This window comes from Dasypus novemcinctus, chromosome 9, assembly GCF_030445035.2.
Source record: "Dasypus novemcinctus isolate mDasNov1 chromosome 9, mDasNov1.1.hap2, whole genome shotgun sequence".
Classification (NCBI taxonomy): domain Eukaryota; kingdom Metazoa; phylum Chordata; class Mammalia; order Cingulata; family Dasypodidae; genus Dasypus; species Dasypus novemcinctus.
In genome coordinates this window covers 71,059,291-71,079,541 of record NC_080681.1, presented here as the reverse complement: position 1 = coordinate 71,079,541, position 20,251 = coordinate 71,059,291, and the positions used below count along the sequence as shown (strand labels likewise).

Here is a 20,251-nt window from a genome sequence, read left to right as displayed (position 1 = left end):
GAGGCTGACGAATACAGCCACTCTTAAAGATGGAAAACATTTCCACACTTTTCCCTAAATCTACTTCTCAGTTTTAGTTAATTGTGGTCAAATCTTACTTTATCCTGAGTCCAAAGTCAAAGTAGTACCTCCTTATGTAAACCACAGAAACAGCTCAGCCACACTTGCTTTCCCTGCCTGCAAATAGGGAACCATGTATTTCCTGCTGACACCAAAGAGCCATTCTTAGGGACAAGCGAGATGAAACATGCACCATGCTACCACATGTTCAAGTCTGTAAGGCTAACCTGTATGACCTGGACCCCCATTCTAACTACTAATGTGCATCAACCATTTGCACCACTTTGTTGACCTGATACATATCAATAGATCACAAGCAAGTAATATGTAAGGAAGGAGGACGTGTATAACAACTATAATTTTATGATATGCTCTATGGTTTAGAAACCATCTAAAGTACATTAATTCCTTTGATTCTTACAAGCAACTCTCTTCATTTTCATTGCATGGAATGGTATATCATTCAGAATGTAAATAAATCATCAAAGATGATTTAGTGGACCCATGGGTTTTGGATCCAGTTTCTTCTCAGTCCACTTTCTGTGATTTTTCCTCAGGGCCACGTTTATTCTGTCCCCCACTTCTGAGCAGACACGAGTCTTCAGATTATATTCCTCGTTTCTTCTTGCTTTCCTTTCCCCTGTCATTCTCCAACAGCATCACCCCCTAGGAATGGCACAGAGGTGGTATTTGACTGGGGAAATGGTGAGGCCCACTCTGAACTGCAGGCTCAGCTTCTCATTGTTTGGAGGCTTGAAGGTAAATTTTTGCATAAGGGAAGTCAAGAAAATGAACAGTTCGGACCTGGCCAACTGTTCTCCAGGGCATGCGCGTTTTCCTGAAAGACAGAAAGAGTAAGACAGTTATCTTCCAGGTTGAGGAGGTACCCCACAGAGAATGAATGCCTGCTTAAAATTGGAGCAGCCATGACTTAGGACCTCAGACAGTGAAAAGGTGAGTTGAAAGCACTTTCTCTGTGCAAATAAAGCCATTTTAGCATAGCAAGCTTTTAAAATCCTGTCCATTATTATTTGTCCTTGACTTGGATTCAAGAATCTGGTTACCTCTAAATTGGGGATTATAAAGGCCAGGAGAGCTTATTGATATTTCTGACATCTGATAGGTCTGAGTTACAGATGACTATTCTATGGACGGAATGGGTTAGGATGGATGATCAGAGGCTCTTTCCCAGTCTGATAGAACAGTCCTGCAAAATTTGGGCAAAGGAAGGGTCTGCTAGGTTCCAGAGATTTATTTACAGTGTGGTAACCTCCCAGGTAAACTAAAGCACAGAGAGCATATGCCCGGGATCACAAACTCAATTACCTTCAGGGATTAGGCTGGCAAAAAAGGTGAGGGCACAGAACAATTAAACTGGGGAACTGGGAGGCTCCTGTTGACTAAGAAAATAGATGTCTAGCCTAAAGGCTTTCAAAAATCAATTAATAAACAATTAAAAGTCAGACAACACAAGAAAACCCTGTTATTTTTTTTGTAGACCTTAAATGGAAATTTTCCAAATGTTAGAGAAGTTTCTAAATTACAAAGCATATTTATTTATCCATATCTTCCTCAATTATTGGGGATATCACTGACATGGATGAAGTCAAGAATTTAAGAGGCCCTTTCCACTTGAGCTGCTTTGACCTCCCTGACTCTCACAATAGTCTTTCCAACAAATTGAAGTCTGTCTTTTTACAGTGTGAGGCCCAATGCTATAACAGATACTTCTCTTCACAGCTCACTCTTGGCACTATCTGGCCACATCCCATTCTATTAAGTGAATGAAGTATTAACTAAATTTTAAAAAGGTAACTGAAATTTTAATAAGGCAAAAGGGCCTTTTCAGTGAGTACAGATTAGAAGTTGACCTAGTTAAGCCTATGACAATTATAGTCACTACCTGATGCCCTTAATAGTAAATAGCCCCTTTCTCTGCCCACCTTCAATCTCTTTATTATAAATCTGGCCTATGTCTGTGTAAGTGGGCTGGTCCTTAAAATGAATATGAAGCATTTTAAAAAGCATGTAAGAGGGCAGGTGACTGAACTTCTCTGTGAGCAAGAGGCACAGTTTGGGTCTCGCTTCCCATGCTCCAGATAAAACAAAGCAAAGCTGAAATCTCCATCAGAGGCAAGGGAAGCTTCAGAAAGCAAGGAACAGTGTGAATAAATGCACAGCCCAGGGAATCCTGAGGCTGCCACCAACAGCAAGACAGAGTCACACTGGTGGGACCAAATGGAGACATTCCAACTAAAGCAAAGGACTTCAGAAGAGTGGGGGAGACTGAAAGAGGAACTCTGAACACTCATGCTCATTGATTACAACTCACCTATTGGGAAAGGCAGGAAGGATTCCTTTTTCTTAAACTCTCCATTCTCCAGAAAATGTTCCGGATTGAACGTGTCAGGGGTGGCCCACTCTGCAGGGTCCCTGTGCAGTGCAGTCAGATTGGTCATGATCATGGTCCCCTAGAAAAGACAGCAATGACTCAGGTAAGGCTCTTTATGTGCAACATGCCTGTGCACAGGCGTGGGTCCTCGAGCTTCAAAGCTAGGGTGTAACCTCACTGTATATTTCCCCTGCCCTCCCTAAGCCAACATCTACTGAGACCACTGCCACTCCTCCTTTCCCCAGAATCCTGTGTCCATGGACAGCTCACAGTGTGGATCATAACTGCTTGTCGGGAATTTTACCAGGGTAGATTGGCTACTCTTGACTGTGGCGTGAATCTCTCTATACAGGGACGGGACAGCTTAGGACTTGGGAGGGGATGAATACGCAACAATGAGAGAATGGTATAGCCGTCCACCGGCATTGGACTAAAATCAACCAGCTGCTCAGTGTGGCAGCTCACGAGGGTAAAAGAATTGTTATTCATCCCTGTTTTTCCCATTTTCTTCCCCCCATTGCTTTCAATGTCACACTGATCATCCCCCACCCCAAACAGTGGGTTAAAAATAGAATCAGGTAGTGCAGTGAAAGTCATCACTATCTATCCAATTATAAGCAAGGAACCCAGGAGACAGCCTTAACCCCTCCCTTTGCTTACTCTGCCTTTATCAAACACATTGGCACAAATGTCAACTTCACTTGCTAATTTTCTCTTGATGCTGCCTCCTCCACTCCATGTCCAGTGCTCCACCCTAGACAAGCCATCTTGCTTGTCTCTACTCCTAAAGTATATGACCAACTCTGGCCCACATGCTCTCTTGCCTTTTCAATCTGCTATGCACCCTGAAAGCAGAGTGAGCCTTGAAAATGATTTCATCATCCCACCCCCTCCTCCCACCCTAAAACACCAGGACCTGAAACCCTTGCAGAGCTTCCAGTCACTGTAGGTTAAAGACTCACCATCTGAGCCTTGTCTGGGCCATTTCCTCCTCCTCCCTGCTCTCCCACTTACTGTGGTCTTCTTTCAGTCTCTCAGACATGCCAAGTCTCCACTCATTTCAAGGCCTTTTTAAGGCCTATTGGGTCCTGCCTGGAATGTTCTTCCTCCCTCTTGGCATCCTTTAATCCTCAGCTCACAGATCACTTCCTTTGGGAAGCCTTCTCAGACTACTCCTGTCCCTACTCTGGCACCAGTTTATCTGCTTCATATGAGCTTCCTTGTTTGGACGCCTATCATGGCTTAAAATTATGTTCTTGTTTTGATTGTTTTCTAGGATTGTTGTGCTCAGGATTGTTTCTCTAGATCTAAGCACATTAGTGCTCAATGAATATTTGTTGAATTAATAAAGAACCATAACATATTTTTGAGCACACTGTACATTAAGCAGTAGGTTTTAAGTGCTCAACCTACTTGACATCATTCTACCTCCTCAAGCACATTACAGATAAACTGAAGCTCTGAAAGGTTAATCAGCAGACGTAAGGGGAGGATGCAAAGCCATGTATGAATCTGGTCTTCCAAAGACCTGGTTCCTTACCTCTCTATCATAGTTAGATTTCTCAGCTCCTGGGCTGAGAAATTTCACATTTAAACTTGATGCTAAAATCAAGTGGTAGACAAAATTTGTTTACCTGGGATGGTTCCCTTGAGTCCACGAAATTGCTAGAAAATAGGAAATGGCCCCTAGAATTTTGTCTCCAGCTATCATCTGTAATATGGCTAATCAGTGAGGAAATCAGTGAAGGCAACAGCTGTATATCCTGGCTGTGCAAGGATAGTGACCAAAGAGTGACTAAGCAGTGATCAAGGTTAAGCAGAAGCTCCTCTGGTTCTGCCACTTGAAGTCATCCCTGGGTAAGACACACTCAAAGGGACTTTGACAAACTGGAATGGATCTGGGTGGTTGACCAAGGTGGTAAGAAAGCAAAGGCCAGAGCTGAGATTGTGCCCTCTGGGGAGAGGGCACTGAGGGTAAAGGAGAGCTGTCTACAGAGCTCAGGAGAAGAGGATGGTAAGAGTAGGATCAGAATTCTCTGTGAGGATAAGGAGAATTTAACAGGGACCAATAGAGAAAAAACACAGGGAGACTCTTTTAAAGTCAAAGGAAAGCAACTCACATGGAGGGGACATGATACATATATTCCTTCAATCAGAACAGAACTGTTTCTGTATCACATCTCTGTTACTATGTAGCTGAGAGACCTTGGGCAAGTTTCTCTGAACCTCAATTTCCCAAGCTATAAGATGGGCATAACAAAGAATTATTAGAGGACTAATCATTTTGAAAGAACCTAGATAGTCCATGGCACAAAATCAATGCTTAATAAGTGTTGGCTCCTTTTACTACCTTTCTAACATGGGTTAGAAACCATGGTATACTGACTAATTCACTATCTACTAACTAAGAACTAACACCTAGGTTGGTTTCTCTGGTCTGATACTTAAGTTCCCCTTTACTGGAACTGTAAATAAAAGCTGGAAAATACTTGTGGGGGTTATGTTAGAAACACCATCATTAATGTGATATTGGCCCAGTTGGTCTCAAATGTCCCTTCATGTTTTAACATTCCATGACCCCAGCACTGTATGAAGCAGTATTTTCAAAAGTCCCTAAACCTGTGAGCTGCTCTCCTATAAGAAAGTAGTACTACTGATAGTTGTATCCCCATAAAGATTCACAATGCATGTTGGCATAGTAAAACTCTGAGAAATCCCACAAGACTTCTTTTCCTAAACATATTGGACCAAGGAAATTCCCTCCCCCAAATATCTATTAACAGCTAGTTGAACTACTCTTTCAAAGTTCATATTGAGGAAGACCATAGTATTGTATCTGCTATAATATACTTTCCCGTCCATGTGATTCCTTAGGATATGAAAACATGCCTCTTTACAAGCTCAGGTTCCAACCATCTATAAAGATAGGTTTGAAAGTCTCAGGAGTCCCTGATTACCTTGGGCAGGTAGTATCCAGCCACAGTGGTATCAGCCGACACTTCCCTGGGCCCATTCAGGGGTATGATGTTGGCCATTCTCTGCACCTCGTGGATGACTGCATTGGTGTAGGGCAGGCGCTCTCGGTCTGCCATGCTTGGCTGCTGCATAGGGCCGATCACTCTGTCGAGCTCAGCTTGTACTTTCTCTGGAAAAGAAAAGAAGGCTCTATTATTTTTATTATTATTAGTATTAGTATTAGTAGTAGTAGTAGTAGATTCCAGGGATTGAACCCAGGACCTCATATATGAGAAGCAGGCACTCAACCACTGAGCTAGATCTGCCCCCTCAATGAGTTTTGGTTTTTTCATTTGTTTGTTTTCAGGAGGTACAGGGAATGAAACCCAGGATTTTTTGAGAATTGCAGAACTTATGTACATGAGCACCCACTATATGATAGAAAATACTATTTGTCCCCCAATATATATTTTCATTTATTCTACTGTAATAGAAATTTTGACTGGATACATGTTTGTTCATCTAAAGACTATACTTCTCAGAGTCCCTTGTCAGTAAATGTGACCAATAGAAGGTACATGTGCTCTCTTCTCATTTTTCGCTCCATATCAGTTGAAAGGCAGACCTAGGGGTAAGCCTTCTTAGTGCCAACAAGGGCATTAGTCTAGATACACCAGAGCAACAAGCTGGAAGGAGCTCTGAACTCCAAGGACTCTGCAGACTCCACCTGAGACTTTTCACCTGGGATTGAAATAACTATCCTTTAAGCCACTGTGTTAGAGAAAAAAAAATCTATATCCTAACTCAGTAGCTTTTAAAGTTTACTAAAAATGTAACCCAAACCTAGAAATGCATTTTTCATCATGTTCTAGGAAGCATATACACAAATACACATACATTATATATACATTCATGAAATACGAAAAAAATAAAGTTTCATGAACATGCTTATCCTTCGTACATGGAGAGCAAACTATCTTCTATTCTATGTTTATTTCAGAATAAAGAGTTGGTCTTAATTCGCCAAATTGATTTTAAGTACATTAATAAATTGTTACCTACAGTTTTGAAAAACAGTACCCTCTCAGTTACCAGCCCCAATGTGCTCAAACTGTTATGAGACCTAGAGAGAGAAAAATGAATATGAGTCACTATTCTTCAATAGAGCACAGTGTGTGCAGAACAAATGGAAATACTGTGCAATTGGTACAGTGATGGAGATATACTGGATCATCACTAGAAGAAGAAATGCTAGAAATTTCCTAGAAAAATGGGAAACATCATGGTGGAGGTAATATTTGAAAAGATTCTTTAAGAAGAATACTGGTTTAAAACGTAGAGAAATTCTTTTTTTTTTTTTTTTTAAAGATTTATTTTTATTTATTTAATTCCCCTCCCCTCCCCCGGTTGTCTGTTCTCTGTGTCTCCTTGCTGCGTCTTGTTTCTTTGTCCGCCTCTGTTGTCGTCAGCGGCACAGGAAGTGTGGGCGGTGCCATTCCTCGGCAGGCTGCTCTCTCCTTCGCGCTGGGCGGCTCTCCCTATGGGTGTACTCCTTGCGCGTGGGGCTCCCCCACGCAGGGGACACCCCTGTGTAGCATGGCACTCCTTGCGCGCATCAGCACTGCGCATGGGCCAGCTCCACACGGGTCAAGGAGGCCCGGGGCTTGAACCGCGGACCTCCCATGTGGTAGACGGACGCCCTAACCACTGGGCCAAAGTCCGTTTCCCCGTAGAGAAATTCTTTATAGAAGGAACATCACTTGTGGTGATATAGAGGCATCAATAAAGATGGTGCAAATATAAATGACATGTAATTTAGTGAGACCCCATGCAGAGGGCATGGGTTGAAGCTGCACAGGCAGAAAGAGGTACATTAGAGGGTATTATATACCAGTGTAAGGAGTACGGACATTACCAAGAGGGCAATGGGAAGCTAACACTTAAAAGGCACATCCAGATTTTCATATAAGAATACAATTCTTCCATGGAAACAACTACAATGCCCTTTGACTACACTGTTCCTTCACTAGACTATGGCCTTCTGGAGGGCAGGGACTCTGCTATATTTGTATTACCAGGACTCATCACTATCCCAAGAGAAAAACTGAAGAATGTCCCAGTTCTCAAGTCCGTATCACCTTGTGACTTTCCATTCTACCTTACTCTTTTCTGGCCCCAACTTTAGGGACTGGGAGGTTCTGGGAAGCAGTGCCTGTTCCAGGTCCAACACCAACATGCTCACCTTGGATTTCTGGGTTTATGGCCAGGTAAAGCAGAGCCCAGCGTAGTGTTGTAGAAGTTGTCTCCGTTCCAGCAAAGAAGAGGTCCAGGGTGCTACAGATGAGGTTTTCTTCATGGAAACTAGATGCAGCATTACCAGAATTCTAGAAAGAACAATGTTTATGGATTTGTTTGCAGTGTTTGTGCTTGACCATAAAACACAGGGCTTCATCCTAAGGAGGGAACGTGGAAGGAAATGTCCTCTGGATAAATGATTCTCCTTTTGGCATACTCAGGAGACAGCGGCTATTAAGTCAATATCATTTGCATTGTCCTGTCCCAAAGGTCAGAAGCTACTTTGGGCTTCCAGCAATTGGAGGAATAAAAATCAATACAGACATTTCTTATGCCTATAATTTGAGAGAAGGTCTTGATACAGTGGAAAGAGAATGGGATAAGGATAAGAAAGACATTAGCTCCAATATCAGTCATATCATTTACAGGTGTATGACTTGGAGCAAGCACCTTAAATTCACTGTACCTCAGTTTTCTCCTTTGTAAAGTGAAAATAATATGCCCCTCTTAAGACCATTTCATGCGAATATCTTTCGCATATAATGCAAAAGAAACAGAGCACATACTCAAAACTGATAGAAGAAAGACTACACTGAATTCCTCTTTTATATAGCAATTCTCATATTTCCCCATCAATCTCTTCTAGATTAAATCTCCGACTCCATCAAACATTCCTCGTGACACCTCACCATTTTTATCACCTTCCTCTGTAATTTTCAATGTCAACATTCCTCTTATTGTGTGGTCCCATACCTGAGGACCTTGTAGGAAGTAAAGTCTCTTCCTTGAGGAAAAAACAAAGTTTCCATTAATACTGTGCCAAAAAAGATGAAATAAGAGAGGAAAGGGAAATAAATCCACCATTCTGCCCACTAATCAGATGAGTCAAAGATTAAGACATCTATATAGGGATTATATGTTAACTAGAGGGGTCACTGTTAAAGGCCAAACATTCTCTTAGCTTTCTCCCTGTTTTCTGCCTATAATGTTGGAAAGTAAATGATATAGGGGATGGGGTAGTAGGAGGACCTACTTAGGCCTTGAGGCTAACTGCAGCATTCAACTCAGTTTTACTTGTGTTCTGCATTGTGGGCTGGAGAAAAGGATACTTAACTGGCCATAGGCCCAACAGATAATGAAAAACTGCTTTTATTATTCTCAATTATAACAGAGATATGGGTAGAGAGTAGGGCTCAGGGCATGAGAAGGAAATATTTAGGTATTCCCAAGGCCTCAAGCCAAATACTTTTCAACCCCTCTCTCTTTATTTCTACTTGCCTCACCAATCCTGAGTTAATGCTACTCCTAGTATTACATTCTCTGAAACACTGCCTCTCCTTTTACCACCCCACTGTATTAGGTTGAACAATGATCCCCTAAGATGTCCATGCATGTGCATTGAATGCTACCACAAATGGCAAAAGGGACTATAGAGAAATCAAGAAGTTAAGGCTCATAAAATGGTTAAATTGGGAGAGGCGGGGCAAGATGGCGTCTGAGTGAGTGCACTTTATAATCTCTCCTGCAAAGAAGCGGCTGAGTAGGGTTGGAGTCCTGCTAAACCAGGCTGTTTTGGGTATTTGCAGGGCAGGAGGTGTCTGTACACCGATTTGGTGAGATGGTGACAGAGGAGATTCTTGTAAGAGGTAGAATTTTGGGTCTCTTTCACGGAGTTTGGGGCTGTGCGCGGGACCCTTCCACCTGGGGCTGGCGGCCTGGCGGCGGAGATTCCTGGAGGCTTTGTTGTGCTGGGGAATTCCCAAGTCATGAGTGGGCTGTTTCGGGGGCTTGCAGGGTGGGAGGTGTCTGGAAGTCGATTTGGTGAGACAGTGACGGTGGAGATTCTTGCATGAGGTGGAATTTTGGTTTCTGACTCAGAGGTCAGAGGTTCTGGGTAGAGCCCCCTCCCCTAGGGCTGGCGGCTGGGCTGTGGCAATCCCTGGGATCTTCATTGAGTGGGGAGTTCCCAATCCTGAGCGGGCTGTTTCGGGGGCTTACAGGGCAGGAGGTATCTGGATGTCGATTTGGTTAGACAGTGAAAGAAGAGATTCTTGCAAGAGGTGGAATTTTTGGTTTCTGACACGGAGGTCAGAAGTTCTAGGAGGAATCCTTCCACCTAGAGCTGGCAGCCCATCCGTGGCTGTCCCTGAACTCTTTATAGTACAGTGGTGCCCCCAGCAGGCTGTTTTGGGGGCTTGCAGGGCAGGAGGTGTCTGGATGTCGATTTGGTGAGACAGTGACAGAAGAGATTCTTGTAAGAGGTGGAATTCTGGGTTTCTGACATGGAGGTCAGAGTTTGTGGGCAGGACCCCTCCCCCTAGGGCTGGCACCCAGCTGCGGGGATCCCGGAAGGCTGTGTTGCACTGCGGTGCTCCCAGGCCCCCTGTTAACTGGATGCGTGGTTCCCAGGTCTGTGTCCCCTAAACCCTGGTGGCCCACACTCCAGAGACTCACACACCTTGAGTCTGCAATATCACAGACTTCCCATCCCTGAATCCACCGTGCCCTGAGGTCCATCCCAAGTCTTTGATTATCTTAGCCCTCGGTGTTTGTATTTTTTTTTTTTTCATTAAAAAAATTTTTTTTGTCTTGGTTGCTAATATTGCTTTATCTCCTGGACTTTTCTCCCATTTTATGCCCCAAGGTCCTTTTCTGTTTATTTAGTTTTTTTCTCCTTTTCTTTTTCTTGCTTGTTTCCCTCCCTTTTCTTTGCCCACCCCCTTTTTTTCTCCTCTCTTTTGTTCTTTTCTCTCTTTTTCTTCTTCTTTTCTTTTCTTTTCTTTATATGATAGGTGCTGCAGGGAGTGCTTCACATTTGCTGTGTTTCCTCATCCTCCATTTCCTCTTTTCTGTGTGAATTGATTTTGGCAACCTACACCATCCCCTCCCCCCCCCCACACACACACATCTTGCTATCCTCCATCATCTACTGTCTCTCTTATATTCCACCTCCCTTTCTTTGGCCCCCAAATTGTCTGACTTTTAATTTTTAATACCTTTGTTCTGTTTTCTGTCTTTTATCCACTCTTGATATTATTGTCTGTCTTTTCTCTTTCCATCTCTCATGATAACACTGGCTTTTTAATTCATACTATATTCCTCCCCATATTCAGTTCACTGTCTCATTATAGGTACTCTACTTACTGCTGTAACTCTACACAACTTACATGAGTCTAACATCCATTCTCCCAGATCTCACATTGTTGCTCTGTTAATATTTATTACCAATACTACTTTACACATTTTCTTTTCTTACTCATTTTGCTTTCCCTGGCCCTAATATTTTCCTTCAAAGTGAACTTAGCTAGCAACAAGAAAATAGAGTAAGAAGACCAAAGAGACAAAGAGAAGACATAACACTTATGCAAGAACAACAACTAATTAATCCCCAAGACTAGACAAAGAAGCTAAGAAACTGATTAAACACATCAAGATAAAATGATGACCAGACAGCAACAAAAAACTACAAACCAAACCAATAATCAGGAAAACATGGCTGAATCCAATGAACAAACTAAAAACCAGGAAGGGGAGCAGAACATCGGACAAGTAATTAAAGATCTCAAAACATATATTAGAGACCAACTTAATGAAGTAAAGGAAGAGATTAACAATATGAAGAAAACACTTGGAGAGGAAATTGCAGACATATGCAAAAGGATAACAGATATGATGGGAATGAGCACCACAGTTCAAGAAATCAAAAATACACTCTTAGCAAATAGCAGCAGATTAGAAGAGGCAGAGGAGCGAATTAGCGATGTGGAAGAGAGTACATTTGAAATCAAACAGATAGTAGAATTGATCGATAAAAAGATAGAAAAAATCCAGCTAGGACTTAGAGACCTGAATGACAATGCAAAACACACAAACATACATATTATAGGCATCCCAGAAGGAGAAGAGAAGGAAAAGGGGACAGAAGGGGTGTTGGAGGAAATAATGGCCGAAAACTTTCCAAATCTACTGAGAGAGATGGATGTACATGTCCAGAAAGCACAACACTGGATCTAATAGACATATACAAATCATTACACCCGAATACAGCAGGATATACATTTTTCTCAAGTGCTCATGGATCATTCTCCAAGACAGGCCATATGCTAGGCCACAAAGAGAGGCTCAATGAATTCAGAAAGATTGAAATCATACAAAATAATATCTCTGACCACAGTGGAGTGAAGCTGGAAATCTGCAAGGGCTGGAGGGCCAGATTTCACACCAAGATATGGAAATTAAACAGCACACTCTTAGAAAAACAGTGAGTCAAAGAGGAAATCTCAAAAGAAATTAATAACTACCTTGAAACTAATGAAAATGATAACACAACATACCAAAACTTATGGGATGCAGCAAAAGCAGTACTGAGAGGGAAATTTATAGCCATAAATTCATACATCAAAAAAGAAGAAAGAGCAAAAATTGAAGAACTAACTGCACATTTGGAGGAATTAGCAAAAAAACAACAAAGTAACTCCAGAGGAAAAAGAAAGAAAGAAATAAAGACAAGAGCAGAACTAAATGAAATAGAAAATAAGAAAGCACTTGGAAAGATAAACAAAACCAAGAGCTGGTTCTTTGAGAAGATCAATAAAATTGACAAACTCTTAGTGAGACTAACAGAAAAAAAGAGAGAAGATGCACATACACAAAATAAGAAATGAGAAAGGAGATATCACCACCAACCCCACAGAAATAAAGACTATCATCAGAGGATACTTTGAAAAACTATATTCCAACAATTCAGAGGAAATGGACAAATTCCTAGAAACACATAAGCAGCCTATATTGATGAAAGAAGAAATGGATGATCTCAACAAACTAATCACAAATAAAGAGATAGAATCAGTCATTAAAAACCTCCCAACTAAGAAGAGCCCAAGGCCAGACGGCTTCACAGGTGGATTCTACAAAACATTCCAATTCTGATGAAACTCTTCCAAAAAATCGAAACAAAAGGAACATTACCTAACTCATTCTATGATGTCAACATTACCCTAGTACCAAAGCCAAACAAAGACACCACAAGAAAGGAAAATTACAGACCAATTTCTCTAATGAACCTAGTTGCAAGAATCCTCAACAAAATACTTGCTAACCGTATTCAACAACACATTAAATGAATTATACACCATGACCAAGTGGGATTCATTTCAGGTATGCAAGGATGGTTCAACATAAGAAAATCAATCAATGTAATACACCATATAAACAGATTGAAGGGAAAAAATCACATGATTATATCTTTAGATGCAGAAAAAGCAATGTATTAGGTCAATGGGAGAAAATATTTGGTAACCATATATTGGATAGGAGACTTATAACTTGCCTATATAAAGAACTCCTATATCTTGAAAATAAAAAGATAAACAACCCATTTTAAAAAATGGGAAAAAGATTTAAACAGACACTTCTCCAAAGAAGAAATACAAATGGCTAAAAAGCACATGAAAAAATGCTCCAAATCTCTAGCTATCAGGGAATTGCAAATCAAAACTACAATGAAATATCATCTTACTCCCATGAGATTGGCAGCTATGAAAAAAAAAAAAGAAGAGTACAAATGCTGCAGAGGTTGTGGAGGAATGGGAACACTCATCAACTGCTGGTGGGAATGCAGAAGGATCCAACCATTCTGGAGGACAGTTTGGCTGTTTCTCAAAAAACTAGCCATAGATTTGCCATATGACCCAGCAATTCCACTGCTAGGTATATACCCTGCAGGACTGAAAACAAGGACACAAACCGATATATGCACACCAGTGTTCATAGCAGCATTGTTCACTATTGCCAAAAGTTGGAATCAACCCAAATGCCCATCAACAGATGAATGGATCAATAAAATGTGGTGTATACATACAATGGAATACTACTCGGTTTTAAGAACAAATACACTACAAACACACATGATAACATGGATGAATCTTGAGAACCTTATGTTGAGTGAAGCAACCCAGGCATTGAAGAACAAATACTACATGACCTCAATGATATGAAATAAGTAAACCAAGCTGCCTCAGAGAGCTAGAGACTAGATGATAGGCTTACAGGAAATTGGGGGGTAGAGGAAGGATGTAAACTGACACCTACATGGGTGAAATCTATGATAAGCTGGAGGTAAGTATTTGTACAAGGAAGGGATAAAATGGGGGCATAGGGTTACTTTTGGGTGGGGCTTTGTGGGCTTGAGGGGGGCTAGGGATGGGAGGATGGGTAATATTGCCCAAGAAATTGGGGGAGGGTGGGGCAACATATGAACATAGGAGATTGTCAGGTATTTGGTTGAGAGTATAATGCTGAGAAAACCTTTTCAAAAATATAATAAGGAAAGTTACCTGTTTAAGATGCTTAAGGGGATAATCTGATGCAGGACAGGCTCCTAGGGAATATGTGAATGATCATTTTGCCATAGTGGATTGTATTATTGGATAGAGACCCATATAATGAGAGTGAAGGTATACCCATATCCTGGGGAGGACTGATGCCCTCAAATAGAGGGAACTGTATCTCAAGAGAAATAGTGGCTCCCAGTGCATTAGGGCAGTTGAGAATGTCAAGCCCTCAACACTGTTGCAAGTATCTCTGAACATGGCCCTTCAAGCAATGAAGATTGATGGTCACTGTGGGCCCTAAGGGGAGGGGGAAAGTGGTATTGAATAGATGGAACCAATGTAACTGTGTGGGCAATAGAAGTATTTCACAAGAGTATGCAAGGATGGATATAAGACATGTAAAATTACATAAAAAATGTATAGGGGTTGATAGGCTAAAATGTAAATCATAATGTAAAACATAAGATAACTAAAAATTTAGAAAATTGTATAGTCTAAAATATAAACCACAATGTAAACACAAATGTTACCTTGATTGAAAGCTATTGTCTCAATATCTGTACATCAGTTTCAGTAAATATAGTATGGATATGTAAAAAGATTATTGCTGTGGAAGGGAAAAGGTTTTATGTGGATATGTGGGAGTACTGTATATTGTATATATGAATTACTGTGATCTAAAACTCTCGTGAAGATAAGCTTAATAATTAGAAAAAAGAAAAGGATAGGACGTAGACACTGAGGAAAAGACAGAAGTTGCCTTGCCAATTTGCATACAGGGCAACACTTATTGCAGTGATGGAAGGCAAAACTTCAAAAATAAAGTTTTTGCATTTTTAAATTTTTTGATACCTCAATTTATTTTTACCATAATTTTTCCAAATTAATTTGTACTCTATATTTAACCTTTAAACTCATCGCTATATTCCATTTTACTATTAATGGAACCTGGCAATATATTGGGCTTCACTTTTCAGGAAGTTTTGGATCACAGAGAGGTTCAACAATGGCAGTGGAGGAATACTGGTGTGGGATGTTATTGACAGGGGACACATGGTTGGCAGGGAGTTCTACAGGGCATATATCCAGGGTACATAAAAATGTTTGGATATTTTCATAATGCATACAATTATAAAAAACAACTGAGGGAGTGCTGAGTTCCTAGCCAGGGGAGCTCTATCACAGTCCCTAAAGGAACAGCAACAATCCCCCAAGTGCAATGGCAAAGACCAAAAAAGAAGGAAGGTCCAACAATGAGCCCTTGATACTAATGAATATACTTGTGAGCCTGTGCACCTGAAATAAGAACAAGGCCTAGAGCTGCAGGGTGCCCAAGATTTACCTCCTGAGAGCCTCCATGTTGCTGAAATGTGGCCAGTCTCGAAGCCAAACTCAGCATGTAAATGCGTTGCCTTCCCCCCACCGTGGGACATGACTCCCGGGGATGAGCCTCCCTGGCGCCGAGTGATTTCTACCAAGTACCAGCTAATGATGTAACTAGAAAATGACCTTGAATAAAAGGGTCAACTTGGACCAGCAGAATATCTCAGTCGACATATAATACCAGAAGTTAAAAATGCTTTTTGACCTGAATCAAGGGGGAGATGGAAAGGACAAATGAGTTTATATGGCTATGAGTCTCCAAAAAGAGCCGGGAGGTTATCAGAGGGGTTGCCCTTATGCACACCTCAGCAGAGTCCCAGAGTCAGATAAAGTAGATACAACCCCGGGTATTGGTTCTTCTGAGGGCTACAGAGACCCACAGGTTCTATGATCATGGCAGATGGAGTTCAGTGCCATGTCAGTTGGCCCTTCTTTGGAGTTTGTGTTTCTGTGTGATGGAGCTGGACTCAGATGTCATCTTTGTTCACAAGCCTCTCCTGTTACTTTTACCAGAACTGTAGTTGGTGCTGGGGTTTACTATATACCTAGGGGATCTGAATCTCTGGACTGATCATATGATAGCCAGGCCCTGAGCCTCAACAGACTTCAGCTCCTACACTCTGGTTTATTGGACTTACCCCACTCAGCTAACATGGAGTTGAAGAAGGTCAACCACCACACCATGGAGCCAAGAGTGCCTGCAACTGAAAGCAGGAGGACTGCATCCAGCATCCATGTGGAATCTAAGCCCTCTCTTGATATAGGTGTGGAGTGGACACAACCATTACAAGGTCCACAGGAAAGAGGAATAGAATATGGATTAGAGTGGACTTACTGATATTCTATTCATGAACTATTATGATTAGTAATCGAAGAAAATGTGGCATTGGTGTGGAGAAAGTGGCCATGGTGGCTGCTGGGTGTGGGGAATGGGAGGAATAGATGAAATGTGGAGGCGTTTTCAGGACTTGGAGTTGTCCTGGGTGATGCTGCAGGGACAGTTACTGGACATTGTATGTCCTCCCATGGCTCACGGGGTGGAACGTGGGAGAGTGTGGGCTATGATGTGGGCCATTAACATACGGTGCAGCGGTGATCAGAGATGTATTCACCAAATGCAATGAATGTCTCATGATGATGGACGAGATTGTTGCTATGGGGGGAGGAGTGGGGTGAGTGGGGTGGGGAGTATATGGGGCCCTCATATATTTTGAATACAATATTAAAAAAATAAAGACAAAAAATGGTTAAATTATCCTGGATTATCAAGGAGGGCCCCAAGTAATCACAAGAAACCTCATAAGAGGGAAACAAAAGGGATAAATTCAGAGAGAAGATGTAAGGACAAAGCAGAAGTCAGTGAGATGATATGGTGCTGGATTTGAAGGTGGAGGAAGGGGCCACACACAAAACAGGCGGCCTCCAGAAGCTGGAAAAGGCAAGGAAACAAATCACCCCTATAGCCTATAGCCTCTGGAATGAACCAGCCCTGCTAACACCTTGACCTTAGTCCAATGAAATGGATTTCAGACTTTGACCTCCTGAGTATATAAGAATATATGTGTTTTAAGATACTACATCTGTGGCAATTTATTAGCACAACTATAGCTCAGTTTGACCTTTCAGAACAAATGAGGAAATGCTTTTGATTTCCTTACCTTTGCTATTTCCCTGAGGTAAGCATCAATAAAGTCTCTCATTTCAGCAGGATTCCAATCTCTCTTGTGTTCTTCAATCATATGAGAAACAAACAATTTCAGTTTTTCCCAGTTTCTAAAGAGTGTTTGATGAGGTCCAGGTAGGAATTTCATTATCCATGGAAAAATATTGTAGAGCTAAATGATAAAAGAAAAACCATCATGGGGACCACATGTTGTCACTTTTCCACTGTTCATGACAATCTTCTTTCCATCTCTTTCATTTGCTCAGCCTTAAACCTGGGACTCACCTTTGATGCCTCTTTTCCTCTCTCATTCCTCTCCTCACTGCTCTAGGGGAGCATTTCAGTTCTCTATTCAAAATATATCCAGCCTCAACCACTTCTCACCACCCCAACTGCTTACAAACTTAGAACACACCACTAGCAGTTTTTATCTGTAGTTGCCTCCAATAGTTTTCCTGATTTAATTCTTAATCCCTTTCCCAGTCTTTTTTTCCACAGAGCTACCAGATTGAGCATTTCACAGTTTAAGCAGGTTATTTCACTCTTTGGCTCTCAACCCTCTGATGGTTTCCCATTACACTCAGAAAAAAGGTTGGCATCACTACTTGGGTCTCTAAGTCTTCACACACACTTGTCCCTTCCTCTCCCATTACCTCCTTTCCTATCTTATGGCCATTTCACTCTCTACACTCCAGCCCTACTGGCGTCCATGATCACATCAAGTATGTTCCTATTTTAGCCTTTACCTGTTCTGTTCCCTCTGCCTGCAATGCTCTTCCTCTGTAAACCTGTATGACCCACCTGCTCACTTCATTAAGGTGCTGCGCAAATGCCACTGCCTTGGAATGGTGGATTACCAGCTAATCCTGTATGTGGCAGCTCTTCTGTCACCCTTTGTCTATTCTCCTACACAGCTTTTTTTTCCTTAATGGCAATTATATATTTATAAAATCATACAAATACATACCTAAACATGCATATATACATATACATACATATATACATGTATACACATGTACATTTCCATGTGTCTGTCTCTCCACTATGGTGTAATCTCCATGTAGGCAAAACTTGACATTTTTACATAAATACAATAGATGGTAAGTAAATTTTCCCTCATATCTGATAGAAGGTATATAGTGTAACATAATACACATTGCCTACACTTAACATGAGACAGACTTGGTTTTGAATATTAGCTCTGCATTTCTAGGTGTAATACTTTAAGAGTTGTCATAATAATAGCAATGTAAATTGTTGATTCTTACTTTCAGTAACTTCCTGTGGGGTCCTAAGGTTTCTGGGGATGAAATGAAATGAGGAACATAGAACATTTAACACAGAACCAGTGGACAACTGCCTCCTGTATTTGCAGACACACTCCCATATCTGCTTGCACATATGATATAGCTGCATTTTGTTTTTTTTTAGGATGGTTTTGTAAAGTAAGTAAATTTCATGCAATTGTCCTTTAAAGTACCTGGTATTTTTTGGGGCTCCAAGAAATGATTATTACCCCCACTGGACTTTCCCTTCTTCCTCTCCCTTGAAAATCTCATCCCTGAGACATGTACTTGGAAGTCAGCAGGGTACCCATTAAACTCTGATTTCCTAGACTCTGTTGTAATAGGAAGGAAAAAAAATGAATTTACTGAACAGAGGCCTACCATGACTAGAAGTGAAAACAAGGAATTCAAAATGATTCTGAAAATAAAAATAGCATTAATTATGCCTTTCTTAAGAGTAAAGAATCATGGTAACTGCTTCACCAATTTTCATGTGATGTATCCAGAAAGCTCCAGGCAAAGGTACTTTTCAGCAGTAAATACAAATAAATCCACTTCTAGGTACATCATAGAGAAGCTAATGAACACTAAAGGCAGTGAAGTCTAAAATGAAGCCAGAGAAAGGGAGAGGTATATTATTCTACTGACTCTCCATGGCACCAAAGAAGCCAGAAAGCAGGGGAATAACATTTTCCATGTGCACAGAAAAGTAAATAGTCAACCTCAAGATACATTTTTTAAGTGAGGGCAAAATAATAATATTTTCAAGTAACTGAAAACAAAAGAATTTGCCCCCAACTGATACCTACTAAATTCAGGAGGAGGGTATGGAATGCAAGAAGGAATGATGAAAACTGAAAGCAATAAATATGTAGGTAAATATAAATAGTGACCAAACAAAACAATAAAAGTTATATACTTTCAAGTTTAAAAGGAACAAACTAAACACATAATCCTAGAAGCCTAGATGAGTGATCATAGTGTTTAAAGTTCTTGTATTATTTGGGGAGAGGATAGAGCTATTAATTTTAGATTTTGACAGTTTAAATATGCATATTAAAATTTCTAGGTTAAAGACTAAAATAATAGAACAAAATTGTTCAGCTTTTAAACTAATACAAAAAAGAAGGAATGAGCAAAACAACCAAACAAAAAAAAAAAAAGGAGAAAAACATATAAATAGAAAGCACAAAATAACTAGAATTAAATTCTAAGTTTTCAGTAATTATGATTAATGTAAAGGAATCATGCACCAATAAAAAGGCATAATTTACATCTAGCTTTATGCTGTTTAAAAGAGAAACACCTAAAACATAAGGGAATAAAAAGGTAAAAGTATGGAAAAGGATTAACCATACACTAACCAAAGTAAAGGCAATTTCCTATACTGGTATTAGACAAAACAGCCTTTATGGAAGAAAATATTAATGACTATAAAGAACACTATTAAACAGTTATAAAAGTTTCAATTCACTAGAGAGACATAACAAATTTAAACTTGTATGCACCTTCTAACAACACAGTAATAAAAATATAAAGCGAAAATTGACAGAACTACAGAGAGAAATTTAAAAATCTACCTTTGTACTAAGGGCATTTTTAATGAATACACTGGAAACTCTAGCCAGCACGATGAAGAAGGAAAAGTAAATCTATGGTATGAGGATTAGAAAGGAAGAAACAAAGGTATTATTATTTGCATATGATAAAATTATCTATGGGGTAGTCCACAGATAAATTATAGTGTTAATAACAGTTTATCAAATTTGATGCATACAAAATCAATAATCAAAGTCAATTGCAACGAGGGAATAAATGAATTAGAATATCACCAGTTTGAATTCTCCAAAGAAATATGGACCTAGGCAATGATCATCAGTAATTT

General features: G+C 40.5%; 1 protein-coding gene across 1 annotated transcript in view; it reads right to left on the bottom strand.

Annotated features, from left to right (window-relative positions):
• Nucleotides 1-684: 684 nt before the first annotated feature.
• The window catches only part of LOC101440653 (cytochrome P450 2J2-like), a 48,915-nt gene continuing 29,348 nt past the window's right edge, over nt 685-20,251 (bottom strand). Inside the window, exons 5-9 of the mRNA XM_058304717.2 lie at nt 17,076-17,252; nt 7,650-7,791; nt 5,410-5,597; nt 2,393-2,531; nt 685-898 (exon numbers count right to left, since the gene is read on the bottom strand). Coding sequence (XP_058160700.1) covers nt 720-898; nt 2,393-2,531; nt 5,410-5,597; nt 7,650-7,791; nt 17,076-17,252 — 825 coding nt within the window. The 3' untranslated portion in view covers nt 685-719. The remainder of the gene's footprint in view (nt 899-2,392; nt 2,532-5,409; nt 5,598-7,649; nt 7,792-17,075; nt 17,253-20,251) is intronic.